Here is a 22,023-nt window from a genome sequence, read left to right as displayed (position 1 = left end):
TTTTAGTGAGGAGCCATATCACCCCAATAGTGCTTGAGAGGGCCAGAGGACAGGATATACAACGTTATGTCAGAGTGTGAATCAGAGTGTGAGTTTTAGTGAGGAGCCATGTCACCCCAATAGTGTTTGAGAGGGCCAGAGGACAGGATATACAACGTTATGTCAGAGTGTGAGTTTTAGTGAGGAGCCATATCTCCCCAATAGTGTTTGAGAGGGCCAGAGGACAGGATATACAACGTTATGTCAGAGTGTGTGGATGTGTCTACAAGCAAGTTTTATGAGGAAGCAGAACCACATCACCCCAAGACTGAATGAGAACCAGAGGGCATGTCTGTGTCCTCACTTAGTTTAAAAACCCACAGGGCGGTTTAGTCAGGTTGGTGTAGTAAATGCAGACTGGGTGACTGTTAACTGTTTTGTATGGGGTGACTGTGCTAACTGGTTTATAACATTGACTGTGTTAACTGGTTTGTATGGGGTGACTGTGCTAACTGGTTTCTAATGGGTAACTGTGCTAACTGGTTTATAACATTGACTGTGTTAACTGGTTTGTATGGGGTGACTGTGCTAACTGGTTTCTAATGGGTGACTGTGCTAACTGGTTTGTATGGGGTGACTGTGCTAACTGGTTTATAAGGGGTGACTGTGTTGACTGGTTTGTATGGGGTGACTGTGCTAACTGGTTTCTAACGGGTGACTGTGCTAACTGGTTTGTATGGGGTGACTGTGCTAACTGGTTTATAAGGGGTGACTGTGTTAACTGGTTTGTATGGGGTGACTGTGCTAACTGGTTTCTAACGGGTGACTGTGCTAACTGGTTTGTATGGGGTGACTGTGCTAACTGGTTTATAAGGGGTGACTGTGCTAACTGGTTTGTATGGGGTGACTGTTAACTGGTTTGTATGGGGTGACTGTGCTAACTGGTTTCTAACGGGTGACTGTGCTAACTGGTTTCTAACGGGTGACTGCGTTAACTGGTTTATAAGGGGTGACTGTTAACTGGTTTGTATGGGGTGACTGTGTTAACTGGTTTGTATGGGGTGACTGTGCTAACTGGTTTCTAACGGGTGACTGTGCTAACTGGATCTCCAGGTGAGGAGGATGGCAGGGACCTGGCCAAGCTGGAGGAGAAGGTGTGGGACCCCAGCAGCCCCCTCACAGAGAAACAGATCGACCAGTTCCTGGTTGTGGCTCGGTAAGTGGCTCCGGTCCGGTGGGCTATGGTGGAAGAGTTGTGGCTCCACTGTGGTGGGAGGTGCCAGTAGCTTGGTAAGACTGCTGTGAGGTGGATAGGAAATGTAAAATGCTTTTTCAGTAAGACTCTGGTGGGACTAGGAGGAGGTGGAGCAGGGTTTTTGCGGTAGTCGTTGGTAAGATAGACTATTTTGTGGTATAAGGGTGGAGGGGGTTAGAAGACTGGTCTGGTGGAGGGGTTAAAAGACTGGTCTGGTGGGAGGTGGAGGGGTTAGAAGACTGGTCTGGTGGAGGTGGAGGGGTTAGAAGACTGGACTGGTGGAGGGGTTAGAAGACTGGTCTGGTGAGAGGTGGAGGGGGTTAGAAGACTGGTCTGGTGGAGGGGTTAGAAGACTGGTCTGGTGGAGGTGGAGGGGTTAGAAGACTGGTCTGGTGGGAGGTGGAGGGGTTAGAAGACTGGACTGGTGGAGGGTTAGAAGACTGGTCTGGTGGGAGGTGGAGGGGTTAGAAGACTGGTCTGGTGGAGGGGTTAAAAGACTGGTCTGGTGGGAGGTGGAGGGGTTAGAAGACTGGTCTGGTGGAGGTGGAGGGGTTAGAAGACTGGTCTGGTGGAGGGGTTAGAAGACTGGTCTGGTGGAGGGGTTAGAAGACTGGTCTGGTGGAGGGGTTAGAAGACTGGTCTGGTGGAGGGGTTAGAAGACTGGTCTGGTGGGAGGTGGAGGGGTTAGAAGACTGGTCTGGTGGAGGGGTTAGAAGACTGGTCTGGTGGAAGGTGGAGGGGTTAGAAGACTGGACTGGTGGAGGGTTAGAAGACTGGTCTGGTGGGAGGTGGAGGGGTTAGAAGACTGGTCTGGTGGAGGGGTTAGAAGACTGGTCTGGTGGAGGGGTTAAAAGACTGGTCTGGTGGGAGGTGGAGGGGTTAGAAGACTGGTCTGGTGGAGGTGGAGGGCTTAGAAGACTGGTCTGGTGGAGGGGTTAGAAGACTGGTCTGGTGGAGGGGTTAGAAGACTGGTCTGGTGGAGGGGTTAGAAGACTGGTCTGGTGGGAGGTGGAGGGGTTAGAAGACTGGACTGGTGGAGGGGTTAGAAGACTGGTCTGGTGGGAGGTGGAGGGGTTAGAAGACTGGTCTGGTGGAGGGATTAGAAGACTGGTCTGGTGGAGGGGTTAGAAGATTGGTCTGGTGGAGGGGTTAGAAGACTGGTCTGGTGGAGGGGTTAGAAGACTGGTCTGGTGGGAGGTGGAGGGGTTAGAAGACTGGTCTGGTGGAGGGGGTTAGAAGACTGGTCTGGTGGAGGTGGAGGGGGAGGTGGAGGGGTTAGAAGACTGGTCTGGTGGAGGGGTTAAAAGACTGGTCTTGTGGGAGGTGGAGGGGTTAGAAGACTGGACTGGTGGAGGGCTTAGAAGACTGGTCTGGTGGGAGGTGGAGGGGTTAGGAGACTGGTCTGGTGGAGGGGTTAGAAGACTGGTCTGGTGGAGCGGTTAGAAGACTGGTCTGGTGGGAGGTGGAGGGGTTAGAAGACTGGTCTGGGGAGGTGGAGGGGTTAGAAGACTGGACTGGTGGAGGGGTTAGAAGACTAGACTGGTGGAGGGGTTAGAAGACTGGTCTGGTGGGAGGTGGAGGGGTTAGAAGACTGGTCTGGTGGAGGGGTTAAAAGACTGGTCTGGTGGGAGGTGGAGGGGTTAGAAGACTGGACTGGTGGAGGGGTTAGAAGACTGGTCTGGTGGGAGGTGGAGGGGTTAGGAGACTGGTCTGGTGGAGGGGTTAGAAGACTGGTCTGGTGGAGCGGTTAGAAGACTGGTCTGGTGGGAGGTGGAGGTGTTAGGAGACTGGTCTGGGGAGGTGGAGGGGTTAGAAGACTGGACTGGTGGAGGGGTTAGAAGACTGGACTGGTGGAGGGGTTAGAAGACTGGTCTGGTGGGAGGTGGAGGGGTTAGGAGACTGGTCTGGTGGAGGGGTTAGAAGACTGGTCTGGTGGAGGGGTTAGAAGACTGGTCTGGTGGGAGGTGGAGGGGTTAGAAGACTGGACTGGTGGAGGGGTTTGAAGACTGGTCTGGTGGAGGGGTTAGAAGACTGGTCTGGTGGGAGGTGGAGGGGTTAGAAGACTGGACTGGTGGAGGGGTTTGAAGACTGGTCTGGTGGAGGGTTAGAAGACTGGTCTGGTGGGAGGTGGAGGGGTTAGAAGACTGGTCTGGTGGAGGGGTTAGAAGACTGGACTGGTGGGAGGTGGAGGGGTTAAAAGACTGGACTGGTGGAGGGGTTAGAAGACTGGTCTGGTGGGAGGTGGAGGGGTTAGGAGACTGGTCTGGTGGAGGGGTTAGAAGACTGGTCTGGTGGAGCAGTTAGAAGACTGGTCTGGTGGGAGGTGGAGGGGTTAGAAGACTGGACTGGTGGAGGGGTTAGAAGACTGGACTGGTGGAGGGGTTAGAAGACTGGTCTGGTGGAGGGTTAGAAGACTGGTCTGGTGGAGGGGTTAGAAGACTGGTCTGCTGGGAGGTGGAGGGGTTAGAAGACTGGTCTGGTGGGAGGTGGACGGGTTAGAAGACTGGACTGGTGGAGGGGTTAGAAGACTGGTCTGGTGGAGGGGTTAGAAGACTGGTCTGGTGGAGGGTTAGAAGACTGGTCTGGTGGGAGGTGGAGGGGTTAGAAGACTGGTCTGGTGGGAGGTGGAGGGGTTAGAAGACTGGACTGGTGGAGGGGTTAGAAGACTGGTCTGGTGGAGGGGTTTGAAGACTGGTCTGGTGGAGGGTTAGAAGACTGGTCTGGTGGGAGGTGGAGGGGTTAGAAGACTGGACTGGTGGAGGGGTTTGAAGACTGGTCTGGTGGAGGGTTAGAAGACTGGTCTGGTGGGAGGTGGAGGGGTTAGAAGACTGGTCTGGTGGGAGGTGGAGGGGTTAGAAGACTGGTCTGGTGGAGGGGTTAGAAGACTGGTCTGGTGGAGGGTTAGAAGACTGGACTGGTGGAGGGGTTAGAAGACTGGTCTGGTGGAAGTGTTAGAAGACTGGTCTGGTGGGAGGTGGAGGGGTTAGAAGACTGGACTGGTGGAAGGGTTAGAAGACTGGTCTGGTGGGAGGTGGAGGGGTTAGAAGACTGGTCTGGTGGGAGGTGGAAGGGTTAGAAGACTGGACTGGTGGAGGGGTTAGAAGACTGGACTGGTGGAGGGGTTAGAAGACTGGTCTGGTGGAGGGGTTAGAAGACTGGTCTGGTGGGAGGTGGAGGGGTTAGAAGACTGGACTGGTGGAGGGGTTAGAAGATTGGACTGGTGGAGGGGTTAGAAGACTGGTCTGGTGGAGGGGTTGGAAGACTGGTCTGGTGGGAGGTGGAGGGGTTAGAAGACTGGTCTGGTGGAGGGTTAGAAGACTGGTCTGGTGGAGGGTTAGAAGACTGGTCTGGTGGGAGGTGGAGGGGTTAGAAGACTGGACTGGTGGAGGGGTTAGAAGACTGGTCTGGTGGAGGTGGAGGGGTTAGAAGACTGGTCTGGTGGAGGTGGAGGGGTTAGAAGACTGGTCTGGTGGGAGGTGGAGAAGTTAAAAGACTGGTCTGGTGGAGGGTTAGAAGACTTGTCTGGTGGAGGGTTAGAAGACTGGTCTGGTGGAGGGGTTAGAAGACTGGTCTGGTGGAGGTGGAGGGGTTAGAAGACTGGTCTGGTGGGAGGTGGAGGGGTTAGAAGACTGGACTGGTGGAGGGTTAGAAGACTGGTCTGGTGGGAGGTGGAGGGGTTAGAAGACTGGTCTGGTGGAGGGGTTAAAAGACTGGTCTGGTGGGAGGTGGAGGGGTTAGAAGACTGGTCTGGTGGAGGTGGAGGGGTTAGAAGACTGGTCTGGTGGAGGGGTTAGAAGACTGGTCTGGTGGAGGGGTTAGAAGACTGGTCTGGTGGAGGGGTTAGAGGACTGGTCTGGTGGGAGGTGGAGGGGTTAGAAGACTGGACTGGTGGAGGGGTTAGAAGACTGGTCTGGTGGGAGGTGGAGGGGTTAGAAGACTGGTCTGGTGGAGGGATTAGAAGACTGGTCTGGTGGAGGGGTTAGAAGATTGGTCTGGTGCAGGGGTTAGAAGACTGGTCTGGTGGAGGGGTTAGAAGACTGGTCTGGTGGGAGGTGGAGGGGTTAGAAGACTGGTCTGGTGGAGGGGGTTAGAAGACTGGTCTGGTGGAGGTGGAGGGGGAGGTGGAGGGGTTAGAAGACTGGTCTGGTGGAGGGGTTAAAAGACTGGTCTTGTGGGAGGTGGAGGGGTTAGAAGACTGGACTGGTGGAGGGCTTAGAAGACTGGTCTGGTGGGAGGTGGAGGGGTTAGAAGACTGGTCTGGTGGAGCGGTTAGAAGACTGGTCTGGTGGGAGGTGGAGGGGTTAGAAGACTGGTCTGGGGAGGTGGAGGGGTTAGAAGACTGGACTGGTGGAGGGGTTAGAAGACTAGACTGGTGGAGGGGTTAGAAGACTGGTCTGGTGGGAGGTGGAGGGGTTAGAAGACTGGTCTGGTGGAGGGGTTAAAAGACTGGTCTGGTGGGAGGTGGAGGGGTTAGGAGACTGGTCTGGTGGAGGGGTTAGAAGACTGGTCTGGTGGAGCGGTTAGAAGACTGGTCTGGTGGGAGGTGGAGGGGTTAGGAGACTGGTCTGGGGAGGTGGAGGGGTTAGAAGACTGGACTGGTGGAGGGGTTAGAAGACTGGACTGGTGGAGGGGTTAGAAGACTGGTCTGGTGGGAGGTGGAGGGGTTAGGAGACTGGTCTGGTGGAGGGGTTAGAAGACTGGTCTGGTGGAGCGGTTAGAAGACTGGTCTGGTGGGAGGTGGAGGGGTTAGAAGACTGGACTGGTGGAGGGGTTTGAAGACTGGTCTGGTGGAGGGGTTAGAAGACTGGTCTGGTGGGAGGTGGAGGGGTTAGAAGACTGGACTGGTGGAGGGGTTTGAAGACTGGTCTGGTGGAGGGTTAGAAGACTGGTCTGGTGGGAGGTGGAGGGGTTAGAAGACTGCTCTGGTGGAGGGGTTAGAAGACTGGACTGGTGGGAGGTGGAGGGGTTAAAAGACTGGACTGGTGGAGGGGTTAGAAGACTGGTCTGGTGGGAGGTGGAGGGGTTAGGAGACTGGTCTGGTGGAGGGGTTAGAAGACTGGTATGGTGGAGCGGTTAGAAGACTGGTCTGGTGGGAGGTGGAGGGGTTAGAAGACTGGACTGGTGGAGGGGTTAGAAGACTGGACTGGTGGAGGGGTTAGAAGACTGGTCTGGTGGAGGGTTAGAAGACTGGTCTGGTGGAGGGGTTAGAAGACTGGTCTGGTGGGAGGTGGAGGGGTTAGAAGACTGGTCTGGTGGGAGGTGGACGGGTTAGAAGACTGGACTGGTGGAGGGGTTAGAAGACTGGTCTGGTGGAGGGGTTAGAAGACTGGTCTGGTGGAGGGTTAGAAGACTGGTCTGGTGGGAGGTGGAGGGGTTAGAAGACTGGTCTGGTGGGAAGTGGAGGGGTTAGAAGACTGGACTGGTGGAGGGGTTAGAAGACTGGTCTGGTGGAGGGTTAGAAGACTGGTCTGGTGGAGGGGTTAGAAGAATGGTCTGGTGGGAGGTGGAGGGGTTAGAAGACTGGACTGGTGGAGGGGTTAGAAGACTGGACTGGTGGAGGGGTTTGAAGACTGGTCTGGTGGAGGGTTAGAAGACTGGTCTGGTGGGAGGTGGAGGGGTTAGAAGACTGGACTGGTGGAGGGGTTTGAAGACTGGTCTGGTGGAGGGTTAGAAGACTGGTCTGGTGGGAGGTGGAGGGGTTAGAAGACTGGTCTGGTGGGAGGTGGAGGGGTTAGAAGACTGGTCTGGTGGAGGGGTTAGAAGACTGGTCTGGTGGGAGGTGGAGGGGTTATAAGACTGGTCTGGTGGAGGGTTAGAAGACTGGACTGGTGGAGGGGTTAGAAGACTGGTCTGGTGGAAGTGTTAGAAGACTGGTCTGGTGGGAGGTGGAGGGGTTAGAAGACTGGACTGGTGGAAGGGTTAGAAGACTGGTCTGGTGGGAGGTGGAGGGGTTAGAAGACTGGTCTGGTGGGAGGTGGAAGGGTTAGAAGACTGGACTGGTGGATGGGTTAGAAGACTGGACTGGTGGAGGGGTTAGAAGACTGGTCTGGTGGAGGGGTTAGAAGACTGGTCTGGTGGGAGGTGGAGGGGTTAGAAGACTGGACTGGTGGAGGGGTTAGAAGACTGGACTGGTGGAGGGGTTAGAAGACTGGTCTGGTGGAGGGGTTGGAAGACTGGTCTGGTGGGAGGTGGAGGGGTTAGAAGACTGGTCTGGTGGAGGGATAGAAGACTGGTCTGGTGGAGGGTTAGAAGACTGGTCTGGTGGGAGGTGGAGGGGTTAGAAGACTGGACTGGTGGAGGGGTTAGAAGACTGGTCTGGTGGAGGGTTAGAAGACTGGTCTGGTGGGAGGTGGAGGGGTTAGAAGACTGGACTGGTGGAGGGGTTAGAAGACTGGACTGGTGGAGGGGTTAGAAGACTGGTCTGGTGGAGGGGTTAGAAGACTGGTCTGGTGGGAGGTGGAGGGGTTAGAAGACTGGTCTGGTGGGAGGTGGACGGGTTAGAAGACTGGTCTGGTGGAGGGGTTAGAAGACTGGTCTGGTGGAGGTTTAGAAGACTGGTCTGGTGGGAGGTGGAGGGGTTAGAAGACTGGACTGGTGGAGGGGTTAGAAGACTGGTCTGGTGGAGGGTTAGAAGAGTGGTCTGGTGGAGGCTTAGAAGACTGGTCTGGTGGGAGGTGGAGGGGTTAGAAGACTGGACTGGTGGAGGGGTTAGAAGACTGGTCTGGTGGAGGGTTAGAAGACTGGTCTGGTGGGAGGTGGTGGGGTTAGAAGACTGGTCTGGTGGAGGGGTTAGAAGACTGGTCTGGTGGAGGGGTTAGAAGACTGGACTGGTGGAGGGGTTAGAAGACTGGTCTGGTGGAGCGGTTAGAAGACTGGTCTGGTGGAGGGTTAGAAGACTGGTCTGGTGGAGGGTTAGAAGACTGGTCTGGTGGGAGGTGGAGGGGTTAGAAGACTGGACTGGTGGAGGGGTTAGAAGACTGGACTGGTGGAGGGGTTAGAAGACTGGTCTGGTGGAGGGGTTAGAAGACTGGTCTGGTGGGAGGTGGAGGGGTTAGAAGACTGGTCTGGTGGGAGGTGGACGGGTTAGAAGACTGGTCTGGTGGAGGGGTTAGAAGACTGGTCTGGTGGAGGTTTAGAAGACTGGTCTGGTGGGAGGTGGAGGGGTTAGAAGACTGGACTGGTGGAGGGGTTAGAAGACTGGTCTGGTGGAGGGTTAGAAGAGTGGTCTGGTGGAGGCTTAGAAGACTGGTCTGGTGGGAGGTGGAGGGGTTAGAAGACTGGACTGGTGGAGGGGTTAGAAGACTGGTCTGGTGGAGGGTTAGAAGACTGGTCTGGTGGGAGGTGCAGGGGTTAGAAGACTGGTCTGGTGGGAGGTGGAGGGGTTAGAAGACTGGTCTGGTGGGAGGTGGAGGGGTTAGAAGACTGGTCTGGTGGAGGGTTAGAAGACTGGTCTGGTGGGAGGTGGAGGGGTTAGAAGACTGGTCTGGTGGAGGGTTAGAAGACTGGTCTGGTGGGAGGTGGAGGGGTTAGAAGACTGGACTGGTGGAGGGGTTAGAAGACTGGTCTGGTGGGAGGTGGTGGGGTTAGAAGACTGGACTGGTGGAGGGGTTAGAAGACTGGTCTGGTGGGAGGTGGAGGGGTTGGAAGACTGGTCTGGTGGGAGGTGGAGGGGTTAGAAGACTGGTCTGGTGGGAGGTGGAGGGGTTAGAAGACTGGTCTGGTGGGAGGTGGAGGGGTTAGAAGACTGGTCTGGTGGTGGGTTGGAAGACTGGTCTGGTGGGAGGTGGAGGGGTTAGAAGACTGGTCTGGTTGGAGGTGGAGGGGTTAGAAGACTGGACTGGTGGAGGGGTTAGAAGACTGGTCTGGTGGAGGGGTTAGAAGACTGGTCTGGTGGGAGGTGGAGGGGTTAGAAGACTGGACTGGTGGAGGGTTAGAAGACTGGTCTGGTGGAGGGTTAGAAGACTGGTCTGGTGGAGGGGTTAGAAGACTGGACTGGTGGAGGGGTTAGAAGACTGGTCTGGTGGTGGGTTGGAAGACTGGTCTGGTGGGAGGTGGAGGGGTTAGAAGACTGGTCTGGTGGGAGGTGGAGGGGTTAGAAGACTGGACTGGTGGAGGGGTTAGAAGACTGGTCTGGTGGAGGGGTTAGAAGACTGGTCTGGTGGGAGGTGGAGGGGTTAGAAGACTGGTCTGGTGGAGGGTTAGAAGACTGGTCTGGTGGGAGGTGGAGGGGTTAGAAGACTGGTCTGGTGGAGGGTTAGAAGACTGGTCTGGTGGGAGGTGGAGGGGTTAGAAGACTGGACTGGTGGAGGGGTTAGAAGACTGGTCTGGTGGGAGGTGGTGGGGTTAGAAGACTGGACTGGTGGAGGGGTTAGAAGACTGGTCTGGTGGGAGGTGGAGGGGTTGGAAGACTGGTCTGGTGGGAGGTGGAGGGGTTAGAAGACTGGTCTGGTGGGAGGTGGAGGGGTTAGAAGACTGGTCTGGTGGGAGGTGGAGGGGTTAGAAGACTGGTCTGGTGGTGGGTTGGAAGACTGGTCTGGTGGGAGGTGGAGGGGTTAGAAGACTGGTCTGGTTGGAGGTGGAGGGGTTAGAAGACTGGACTGGTGGAGGGGTTAGAAGACTGGTCTGGTGGAGGGGTTAGAAGACTGGTCTGGTGGGAGGTGGAGGGGTTAGAAGACTGGACTGGTGGAGGGTTAGAAGACTGGTCTGGTGGAGGGTTAGAAGACTGGTCTGGTGGAGGGGTTAGAAGACTGGACTGGTGGAGGGGTTAGAAGACTGGTCTGGTGGTGGGTTGGAAGACTGGTCTGGTGGGAGGTGGAGGGGTTAGAAGACTGGTCTGGTGGGAGGTGGAGGGGTTAGAAGACTGGACTGGTGGAGGGGTTAGAAGACTGGTCTGGTGGAGGGGTTAGAAGACTGGTCTGGTGGGAGGTGGAGGGGTTAGAAGACTGGACTGGTGGAGGGGTTAGAAGACTGGTCTGGTGGAGGGGTTAGAAGACTGGTCTGGTGGGAGGTGGAGGGGTTAGAAGACTGGACTGGTGGAGGGGTTAGAAGACTGGTCTGGTGGAGGGGTTAGAAGACTGGTCTGGTGGGAGGTGGAGGGGTTAGAAGACTGGACTGGTGGAGGGGTTAGAAGACTGGTCTGGTGGGAGGTGGAGGGGTTAGAAGACTGGACTGGTGGGAGGTGGAGGGGTTAGAAGACTGGACTGGTGGAGGGGTTAGAAGACTGGTCTGGTGGGAGGTGGAGGGGTTAGAAGACTGGTCTGGTGGGAGGTGGAGGGGTTAGAAGACTGGTTTGGTGGAGGGTTAGAAGACTGGTCTGGTGGGAGGTGGAGGGGTTAGAAGACTGGACTGGTGGAGGGGTTAGAAGACTGGACTGGTGGAGGGGTTAGAAGACTGGACTGGTGGAGGGGTTAGAAGACTGGTCTGGTGGAGGGGTTAGAAGAGTGGTCTGGTGTGAGGTGGAGGGGTTAGAAGACTGGACTGGTGGAGGGGTTAGAAGACTGGTCTGGTAGAGGGGTTAGAAGACTGGTCTGGTGGAGGGGTTAGAAGACTGGTCTGGTGGGAGGTGGAGGGGTTAGAAGACTGGTCTGGTGGAGGGGTTAGAAGACTGGTCTGGTGGGAGGTGGAGGGGTTAGAAGACTGGTCTGGTGGAGGGGTTAGAATACTGGTCTGGTGGGAGGTGGAGGGGTTTATTGAGACCTCTTCCTCTTAGCTCTGCGCTATGTTGTCATACCTCTAAATCTGGATGGTTAACACAAACTCCTTTTGCTTATCTCTCTCTTCTCACCCATCTCTTTCCCTCCTTGTCTTGCTCTTTCTCCCCATCTCTTTCCCGCCTTGTGTTTCTCCCCCATCTCTTTCCTTCCTTGTCTCTCCCCCCCATTGTCTCTCTCGTCCTTCCCCCTCCCTCTCTGTCATCCCTCCCTCTCTCCCCCTTCCTCTCTCCATTCCTATGTCTCTCAGGTCAGTGGGTACCTTTGCGCGGGCTCTAGACTGCAGTAGTTCTGTCCGGCAGCCCAGTCTTCACATGAGTGCTGCTGCTGCCTCTAGAGACATCACCCTGGTAAGACACACACACAAACATACACACATTGCCCACTACCCTAGGTAAGGTCAGGCCAGAGGTGAGGGCTCGGCAGGATTGCTGTTAGCCCAGGGGTATGCTGGGAGCTTCAGTAGTGGGTGTGAGTGGGTGTGCGTGGGTGCATTCGTGCGCATGTGTGTCTGTGTGCGTGTATGGGGCATCTCTGTGTGACTGAGCGTGTGTGTGATATTGCGTGTGTGTCTGAGTATCAGTAACGAGCAGGCTTGTGGCCATGTTCCGGCCCAATTCTGCACCTCATACATAAAACATGGAACACAGGCCTCCGAGCTACAGCGTACACAGACACACACATCCATATACATGAAAACAACATGCTCACAACACACATCCATATACAGTACAAGTCAAAAGTTTGGACACACCTACTCATTCAAGGGTTTTCCTTTATTTTGACTATTTTCTACATTGTAGAATAATAGTGAAGACATCAAAACTATGAAATAACATATGGAATCATGTAGTAACCAAAAAAGTGTTAAACAAATCAAAATACATTTTTGATTTTTTAAAGTAGCCACCCTTTGCCTTGATGACAGCTTTGCACACTCTTGGCATTCTCTCAACCAGCTTCATGAGGAATGCTTTTCCAACAGTCTTGAAGGAGTTCCCTCATATGCTGAGCACTTGTTGGCTGCTTTTCCTTTACTCTGCAGTCCTACTCATCCCAAACCATCTCAATTGGGTTGAGGTCGGGTGATTGTGGAGGCCAGGTCATCTGATGCAGCACTCCATCACTCTCCTTGGTCAAATAGCCCTTACACAGCCTGGAGGGGGGTTTTGGGTCGTTGTCCTGTTGAAAAACAAATGATAGTCCCACTAAGCGAAAACCAGATGGGATGGCGAATCGCTGCAGAATGCTGTGGTAGCCATGCTGGTTAAGTGTGCCTTGAATTCTAAATAAATCACAGTGTCAACTGCAAAGCACCATCACACCTCCTCCATGCTTCACGGTGGGAACCACACATGCAGAGATCATCCGTTCACCTACTCTGCGTCTCACAAAGACATGGTGCTTGGAACCAAAAATCTCAAATTTGGACTCATCAGACCAAAGGACATATTTCCACGGGTCTAATGTCCATTGCTCGTGTTTTTTTCCCCAAAGCAAGTTTCTTCTTCTTATTGGTGCCCTTTAGTCCATGAAGGCCTGATTCACACAGTCTCCTCTGAACAGTTGATGTTGAGATGTGTCTGCTACTTGAACTCTGAAGCATTTATTTGGGCTGCAATCTGAGGTGCAGTTAACTCTAATGAACGTATCCTCTGCAGCAGAGGTAACTCTGGGTCTTCCTTTCCTGTGGTGGTCCTCATGAGAGCCAGTTTCATCATAGCGCTTGATGGTTTTTGCGACTGTGCTTGAAGAAACTGTCAAAGTTCTTGAAATGTTCCGGATTGACTGACCTTGCCATAATATGGACTTGATCTTCTACCAAATAGGGCTATCTTCTGTATACCACCCCTATCTTGTCACAACACAACTGATTGGCTCAAATGCAGGAAGGAAAGTAATTCCACAATTTAACTTTTAAGAAGGCACACCTGTTAATTGAAATGCATTCCAGGTGTCTACCTCATGAAGCTGGTTGAGAGAATGCCAAGAGTGTGCAAAGCTGTCAACAAGGCAAAGGGTGGCTACTTTGGAGAATCTCAAATATAAAATATACTTTGATTTGTTTAACACTTTTTGGTTACTATATTATTACATATGTGTTATTTCATAGTTTTAATGACTTCACTGTTATTCTACAGTGTAGAAAATAGTAGAAGTAAAGAAAAACCGTTGAATGAGTAGGTGTGTCCAAACTTTTGACTGGTACTGTACATGAAAACAACATGCGCACAGCACACATACATATATAGCCGTGGCCAAAAGTTTTGAGAAAGACACAAATGTACATTTTCACAAAGTCTGCTCCCTCAGTTTGTATGATGGCAATTTGCATATACTCCAGAATGTTATGAAGAGTGATCAGATGAATCGCAATTATTTGCAAAGTCCCTCTTGCCATGCAAATGAACTGAATCCCCAAAAAACGTTTCCACTGCATTTCAGCCCTGCCACAAAAGGACCAGCTGACATCATGTCAGTGATTCTCTCGTTAACACAGGTGTGAGTGTTGACGAGGACAAGGCTGGAGATCACTCTGTCATGCTGATTGAGTTCGAATAACAGACTGGAAGCTTCAAAAGGAGGGTGATGCTTGGAATCATTGTTCTTCCTCTGTCAATCATGGTTACCTGCAAGGAAACACGTGCCGTCATCATTGCTTTGCACAAAAAGGGCTTCACAGGCAAGGATATTGCTGCCAGTAAGATTGCACCTAAATCAACCATTTATCGGATCATCAAGAACTTCAAGGAGAGCGGTTCAATTGTTGTGAAGAAGGCTTCAGGGTGCCCAAGAAAGTCCAGCAAGCGCCAGGACCGTCTCTTAAAGTTGATTCAGCTGCGGGATTGGGGCACCACCAGTACAGAGCTTGCTCAAGCAGGCAGGTGTGAGTGCATCTGCACGCACAGTGAGGCGAATACTTTTGGAGGATGGCCTGGTGTCAAGAAGGGCAGCAAAGAAGCCACTTCTCTCCAGGAAAAACATCAGGGACAGACTGATATTCTGCAAAAGGTACAGGGGTTGGACTGCTGAGGACTGGGGTAAAGTAATTTTCTCTGATGAATCCCCTTTCCGATTGTTTGGGGCATCCGGAAAAAAGCTTGTTCGGAGAAGACAAGGTGAGCGCTACCGTCAGTCCTGTGTCATGCTAACAGTAAAGCATCCTGAGACCATTCAAGTGTGGGGTTGCTTCTCATCCAAGGGAGTGGGCTCACTCACAATTTTGCCTAAGAACACAGCCATGAATAAAGAATGGTACCAACACATCCTCCGAGAGCAACTTCTCCCAACCATCTAGGAACAGTTTGGTGACAAACAATGCCTTTTCCAGCATGATGGAGCACCTTGCCATAAGGCAAAAGTGAGAACTAAGTTGCTCGGAGAACAAAACATTGATATTTTGGGTCCATGGCCAGGAAACTCCCCAGACCTTAATCCCATTGAGAACTTGTGGTCAATCCTCAAGAGGTGGGTGGACAAACAAAAACCAACAAATTCTGACAAACTCCAAGCATTGATTATGCAAGAATGGGCTGCCATCAGTCAGGATGTGGCCCAGAAGTTAATTGACAGCATGCCAGGGCGGATTGCAGAGGTCTTGAAAAAGAAGGGTCAACAGTGCAAATATTGACTCTTTGCATCAACTTCATGTAATTGTCAATAAAAGCCTTTGACACTCATGAAATGCTTGTAATTATACTTCAGTATTCCATAGAACATCTGACAAAAATATTTAAAGACACTGAAGCAGCAAACTTTGTGGAAATGTATATTTGTGTCATTCTCAAAACTTTGGCAACAACTGTACATGAAAACAACATGCACACATACATATACATGAAAACAACATGCACACAGCACACATACATATACATGAAAACAACATGCACACAGCACATATACATATACATGAAAACAACATTCGCACAGCACACATACATATACATGAAAACACATACAGTGAGGGAAAAAAGTATTTGATCCCCTGCTGATTTTGTACGTTTGCCCACTGACAAAGAAATGACCAGTCTATAATTTTAATGGTAGGTTTATTTGAACAGTGAGAGACAGCAACAACAAAAAAATCCAGATAAACGCATGTCAAAAATGTTATAAATTGATTTGCATTTTAATGAGGTAAATAAGTATTTGACCTCTCTGCAAAACATGACTTAGTACTTGGTGGCAAAACCCTTGTTGGCAATCACAGAGGTCAGACGTTTCTTGTAGTTGGTCACCAGGTTTGCACACATCTCAGAAGGGATTGTGTCCCACTCCTCTTTGTAGATCTTCTCCAAGTCATTAAGGTTTCGAGGCTGACGTTTGGCAACTCGAACCTTCAGCTCCCTCCACAGATTTTCTATGGGATTAAGGTCTGGAGACTGGCTAGGCCACTCCAGGACCTTAATGTGCTTCTTCTTGAGCCACTCCTTTGTTGCCTTGGCCGTGTGTTTTGGGTCATTGTCATGCTGGAATACCCATCCACGACCCATTTTCAATGCCCTGGCTGAGGGAAGGAGGTTCTCACCCAAGATTTGACGGTACATGGCCCTGTCCATCGTCCCTTTGATGCGGTGAAGTTGTCCTGTCCCCTTAGCAGAAAAACACCCCCAAAGCATAATGTTTCCACCTCCATGTTTGACGGTGGGGATGGTGTTCTTGGGGTCATAGGCAGCATTCCTCCTCCTCCAAACACGGCGAGTTGAGTTGATGCCAAAAGAGCTCCATTTTGGTCTCATCTGACCACAACACTTTCACCCAGTTGTCCTCTGAATCATTCAGATGTTCATTGGCAAACTTCAGACGGGCATGTATATGTGCTTTCTTGAGCAGGGGGACCTTGCGGGCGCTGCAGGATTTCAGTCCTTCACGGCGTAGTGTGTTACCAATTGTTTTCTTGGTGACTATGGACCCAGCTGCCTTGAGATCATTGACAAGATCCTCCCGTGTAGTTCTGGGCTGATTCCTCACCATTCTCATGATCATTTGCAACTCCACGAGGTGAGATCTTTCATGGAGCCCCAGGCCAAGGGAGATTGACAGTTCTTTTGTGTTTCTTACATTTGCGAATAATCGCACCAACTGTTGTCACCTTCTCACCAAGCTGTTTGGCGATGGTCTTGTAGCCCATTCCAGCCTTGTGTAGGACTACAATCTTGTCCCTGACATCCTTGGAGAGCTCTTTGGTCTTGGCCATGGTGGAGAGTTTGGAATCTGATTGATTGATTGCTTCTGTGGACAGGTGTCTTTTATACAGGTAACAAGCTGAGATTAGGAGCACTTCCTTTAAGAGTGTGCTCCTAATCTCAGCTCGTTACCTGTATAAAAGACACCTGGGAGCCAGAAATCTTTCTTTTTGAGAGGGGTTCAAGTTTCCCTCATTAAAATGCAAATCAATTTATAACATTTTTGACATGCGTTTTTCTGGATTTTTTTGTTGTAATCCTGTCTCTCACTGTTCAAATAAACCTACCATTAAAATTATAGACTGATCATTTCTTGTTAGTGGGCAAACGTACAAAATCAGCAGGGGATCAAATACTTTTTTCCCTCACTGTACATATACATGAAAACAACATGCACACAGCACATATACATATACATGAAAACAACATGCGCACAGCACACATAGATATACATGAAAACAACATGCGCACAGCACACAAATCAACTCTTACACTCATGAATAGAGAGACCCTCACACTGACTAAGACAAGTAACAAGATAATAGCACATCCATAATAGACTATGCTGAACCATTAACCTGGTGGCTTTGACAGACAGAAAAATAGGGACCTTTTGCTCGGTTTGTTTGTTACAAAGGTGTGTTTTGTTGGCTGGGTATAGGTGAAATCCAGGGGCATACATGTTTATTAGAGCACACAGTAAACCCGACCGAAGTGTTTCTTATTGGACAAATACAGATGGTACCTCCCTGTTTCTTCGTGTTTTCTGCCTACTGAACACAACACAATATTTCCCCCAATCCTATCTTCTCCCCAGTTCCATGCCATGGACACCTTGGATAAGACGGGTTATGACATGACACGGGCCATCGCTGCCCTGGTTCCCCAGGGAGGACCTATTCTCTGCCGGGACGAGATGGAGGAGTGGAGCGCCTCAGAGGCCAACCTGTTTGAAGAGGCCCTGGAGAAATACGGAAAAGACTTCACAGACATACAACAGGACTTTGTGAGTACAGACGAACAACGGGCAGACAGACAGGTTTCAGACAGACAGACAGGTACGGTTCTGCTGCCTTGGCTTGGACTACCCTCTACAAGGAAACTCTGATGTGCATATCACCAAATCCTCCGTGGAATTGTTGGGCTGCAGCTTGCCAGCCTGGTCCACCACTAGGGACCAATCAAATTGCATTATTTATTTGTAGAACTACTCTCACAAATGTAAAGGAAACGATGCTTACACTGAGAGGAACTGTTAAAGGCTCATAATAATGTAACTATTGGTGAGACTCAACTCAGAGACTATCAGGCAGGCATCTATTGAGAGCAGAAAAGATAATACTGCATGTCTACTGCAGCCATAGATATAGATGGTGTATGGCTATATTTCTCTCAGCCATAGATATAGATGGTGTATGGCTATATTTCTCTCAGCCATAGATATAGAGTGTATGGCTATATTTCTCTCAGCCATAGAGATAGATACTGTATGGCTATATTTCTCTCAGCCATAGATATAGATAGTGTATGGGTATATCTCTTTCAGCCATATATAGAGTTTGATTATATTTCTCTCAGCCATAGATATAGATTGTGTATGGGTATATCTCTCTCAGCCATATAGATAGATACAGTATGGCTATACAGTGCATTCGGAAAGTATTCAAACCGCTTGACTTTTTCCAAATTTTGTTACGTTTCAGCCTTATTCTAAAATGGATCAAATAAAAAAAATCCTCATCAATCTACAAACAATACCCCATAATGACAAGGCAAAAACAGGTTTTTAGAAATGTTTGCAAATGTATTAAAAACAGAAATACCTTAAATACATAATTATTCAGACCCTTTGCTATGAGACTCAAAATTAAGCTCAGGTGCATCCTGTTTCCATTGATCATCCTTGATGTTTCTACAACTTGATTGGAGTCCACCTGTAGTAAATTCAATTGATTGGACATGATTTGGAAAGGCACACACCTGTCTAAATAAGGTCCCACAGTTGACAGCGCATGTCAGAGCAAAAACCAAGCCATGAGGTCGAAGGAATTGTCCGTAGAGCTCAGAGACAGGATTGTATCCAGGCACAAATCTGGGGAAGGGTACCAAAACATTTCTACAGCATTGAAGATCCCCAAGAGCACAGCGGCCTCCATCATTCTTAAATGGAAGAAGTTTGGAACCACCAAGACTCTTCCTAGAGCTGGCCACCCGGCCAAACTGAGCAATCGGGGGAGAAGGTCCTTGGTCAGGGAGGTGAGCAAGAACCCGATGGTCACTCTGATAGAGCTCCAGAGGTCCTCTGTGGAGTTGGGAAAACCTTTCAGAAGAACAACCATCTCTGCAGCAATCCACCAATCAGGCCTTTATGGTAGAGTGGCGAGACAGAAGCCACTCCTCAGTAAAAGGCACATGACAGCCCACTTGATTTTTGCAAAAAGGCACCTAAAGGACTCAGACCATGAGAAACAAGATTCTCTGGTCTGATGAAACCAAGATTGAAGTCTTTGGCCTGAATGCCAAGCGTAATGTCTGGAGGAAATCTGGCACCATCCCTACGGTAAAGCATGGTGGTGGCAGAATCATGCTGTGGGGATGTTTTTCAGCGGCAGGGACTGGCAGACTTGTCAGGATCGAAAGATGAACTGAGAAAAGTACAGAGAGATCCTTGATGAAAACCTTTTTCAGAGCGGTCAGGATCTCAGACTGGGGCGAAAGGTTCACCTTCCAAAAGGACAACAACCCTAAGCACACAGCCAAGACAATGCAGGAGTGGCTTCAGGACAAGTCTCAATGTCCTTGAGTGACCCAGAAAGAGCCCGGACTTGAACCCGATCAAACATCTCTGGAGAGACCTGAAAATAGCTGTGCAGCGACACTCCCCATCCAACCTGACAGAGCTTGAGAGGATCTGCAGAGAAGAATGGGAGAAACTCCCCAAGTACAGGTGTGCCAAGTTTGTAGCGTCATACCCAAGACTCAAGGCTATAATCGCTGCCAAAAGTGCTGAGTAAAGGGTCTGAATACTTATGTAAATATGGTATTTAATAAAAATATATTTTTTTAAATGCAACCTGTTTTTTCTTTGTCATTATGGAGTATTGTGTTTAGATTAATGAGGAAAAACAATTGAATCCATTTTACAATAAGGCTGTAACGTAATAAAATGTGGAAAAAGGGTCTGAATACTCAGAATGCACTGTAAATAATTAGCCTAAATTATGACTATCCAATCTACTCATCACATTAGGAATAGTAGGCTACCTTACATAAGTCTGCAAATGCGATGATGCATGGAATGATTTATTATAAAGGTGAATTTTTATTGCAAAAATGAGCTTCCCCAAGCTTGAAACTAAAGCGCCGTCTATGGCTATAGAAATACCACTAGCCAAACAACTGTCTGGCTGGTGGCTCCTGAATTAAAGGGTAACTACACCAACAAATCAACATTTCTCTTATTATTATTATTTTATTTGTATTTATTTTTGGCAATCAACATTTTTGGGGAAATTGGCAATCTCTGTTTTTTGTATGGCTATATCCGGTGGTGTAGTGGTGCATAGAGAATCTGAGGTGCAGTTAACTCTAATGAACGTATCCTCTGCAGCAGAGGTAACTCTGGGTCTTCCTTTCCTGTGGCGGTCCTCTTGAGAACCAGTTTCATCATAGCGCTTGATGATTTTTGCGACTGCACTTGAAGAAACTTTCTTGAAATTTTCCGGATTGACTGAACTCTATGTCTGAAAACTTCTTTGGGATGGGGTGGTAATTTTGACGTCCGGATGAAAAGCGTGCCCAAAGTAAACTGCCTGCTACTCAGGCCCAGAAGCTAGGATATGCATATAATTGGTAGATTTGGATAGAAAACACTCTAAAGTTTCTAAAACTGTTACAATTATGTCTGTGAGTATAACAGAACTTATTTGGCAGGCGAAACCCAGAGGACAAACCATCCAGGAATTTTTTTGTTGTTGAGTTCACTGTGTGTTCCTTGGTAAACTAGATATCTCTCTCAGCCATAGAGATAGATACTGTATGGTCATATCTCTCTCAGCCATAGAGATAGATACTGTATGGTCATATCTCTCTCAGCCATAGAGATAGATACTGTATGGTCATATCTCTCAGCCATAGAGATAGATACTGTATGGTCATATCTCTCAGCCATAGAGATAGATACTGTATGGTCATATCTCTCTCAGCCATAGAGATAGATACTGTATGGTCATATCTCTCTCAGCCATAGAGATAGATACTGTATGGTCATATCTCTCAGCCATAGAGATAGATACTGTATGGTCATATCTCTCTCAGCCATAGAGATAGATACTATATGGTCATAACTCTCTCAGCCATAGAGATGCACTATATATACAAATGTATGTGGACACCCCTTCAAATTAGTGGATTCGGCTATTTCAGACACAGCCGTTGCTGACAGGTGTATAAAATCAAGCACACAGCCATGCAATCCCCATAGACAAACATTGGCAGTAGAATGACCTTACAGAAGAGCTCAGTGACTTTCAATGTGGCACCGTCATAGGGTGCCACATTTTCAACAAGTCAGTTCGTAAAATTTCTGCCCCGCTTGAGCTGCCCTGATCAACAGTAAGTGCTGTTATTGTGAAGTGAAAACGTCTAGGATCAACAACAGCTCAGTTGAGAAGTGGTAGGCCACACAAGCTCACAGAATGGGGCCGCAAAGTTCTGAAGTGTGTAAAAAAATGTATCCCCTCTGTTGCACCACTCACTACTGAGTTCCTCTGGAAGCAACGCTTCCAAAAGAACTGTTCGTCGGGAGCTTTATGAAATGGGTTTCCATGGATGAGCAGCCGCACACAAGCCTAAGATCGCAATGCCAAGCGTCGGCTGGAGTGGTGTAAAGCTCACCTCCATTGGACTCTGGAACAGTGGAAACGCGCTCTCTGGAGTGATGAATCACGCTTCACCATTTGGCAGTCCGACGGACCAATCAATGTTTGGCAGATGCCAGGAAAACGCTACCTGCCCAAATGCATAGTGCCAACTGTGAAGTTTGGTGGAGGAGGAATAATGGTCTGTTTTTTTTTCATGGTTCAGACTTGGCTCCTTAGTTTTGGTGAAGGGAAATCTTAACACTACAGCATACAATGACATTCTAGACAATTCTGTGCTTCCAACTTTGTGGCAAAAAATTGGCGAAGGCCCTTTCCTGTTTCAGCATGACGATGCCCCTGTGCACAAAGTGAGGTCCACACAGAAATGGTTGGTCGAGATTGGTATGGAAGAACTTTCTTCAACCCCATCGAACACATTTGGGATGAATTGGAACGCAGACTGTGAGCCATACCTATTCGCCCAACATCAGTGCCCGACCTCACTAATGCTCCTGTGGCTGATGGAAGCAAGTCCCTGCAACAATATTCCAACATCTAGTGGAAAGCCTTCCTAGAAGACTGGAGGCTGTTATAGCAGCAAAGGGGGGACCAACTCCATATTAATTCCCATGATTTAGGATTTTTTTCAAATGTAACTAGGCAAGTCAGTTAAAAACAAATTCTTATTTACAATGATGGCCTACCCTGGCCAAATCCGGACAATGCTGGGCAAGTTGTGCGCCGCCCTGTGGATTCCCAATCACGGCCGGATGTGATGCAGCCTGGATGCGAAAACCAGGGTTTGCAGTGACGCCTCTTGCACTGAGATGCAGTACCTTAGACCGCTGCGCCACTCGGGAATGAGATGTTTGATGAGCAGGTGTCCACATACTTTTGGTCATGTAGTGTATCTCTCTCAGCAATAGAGATAGATACCACTGGTTGAGCGATATATAGCCATACAGTATCTATGTTGCTGTTATCCTGAGGGGAAGGAATAAATGAGGGTTCTGCACTGTGTCTCACTCTGC

At 49.7% G+C, this 22,023-nt stretch overlaps 1 protein-coding gene across 2 annotated transcripts in view; it reads left to right on the top strand.

Annotated features, from left to right (window-relative positions):
* LOC115162027 (metastasis-associated protein MTA1) overlaps positions 1-22,023 on the top strand; it is an 85,763-nt gene that overhangs the window by 49,664 nt on the left and 14,076 nt on the right. For both annotated transcript variants that reach the window (XM_029712945.1, XM_029712946.1), the window contains 3 exons: positions 1,093-1,195; positions 11,195-11,294; positions 16,948-17,136. In XM_029712945.1, the coding sequence (XP_029568805.1) occupies positions 1,093-1,195; positions 11,195-11,294; positions 16,948-17,136 (392 nt within the window). The remainder of the gene's footprint in view (positions 1-1,092; positions 1,196-11,194; positions 11,295-16,947; positions 17,137-22,023) is intronic.

Source organism: Salmo trutta, chromosome 25 (genome assembly GCF_901001165.1).
Source record: "Salmo trutta chromosome 25, fSalTru1.1, whole genome shotgun sequence".
NCBI lineage: Eukaryota > Metazoa > Chordata > Actinopteri > Salmoniformes > Salmonidae > Salmo > Salmo trutta.
The sequence above is the reverse complement of the archived record's forward strand: the minus strand, read 5'-3'. Positions and strand labels throughout refer to the sequence as shown.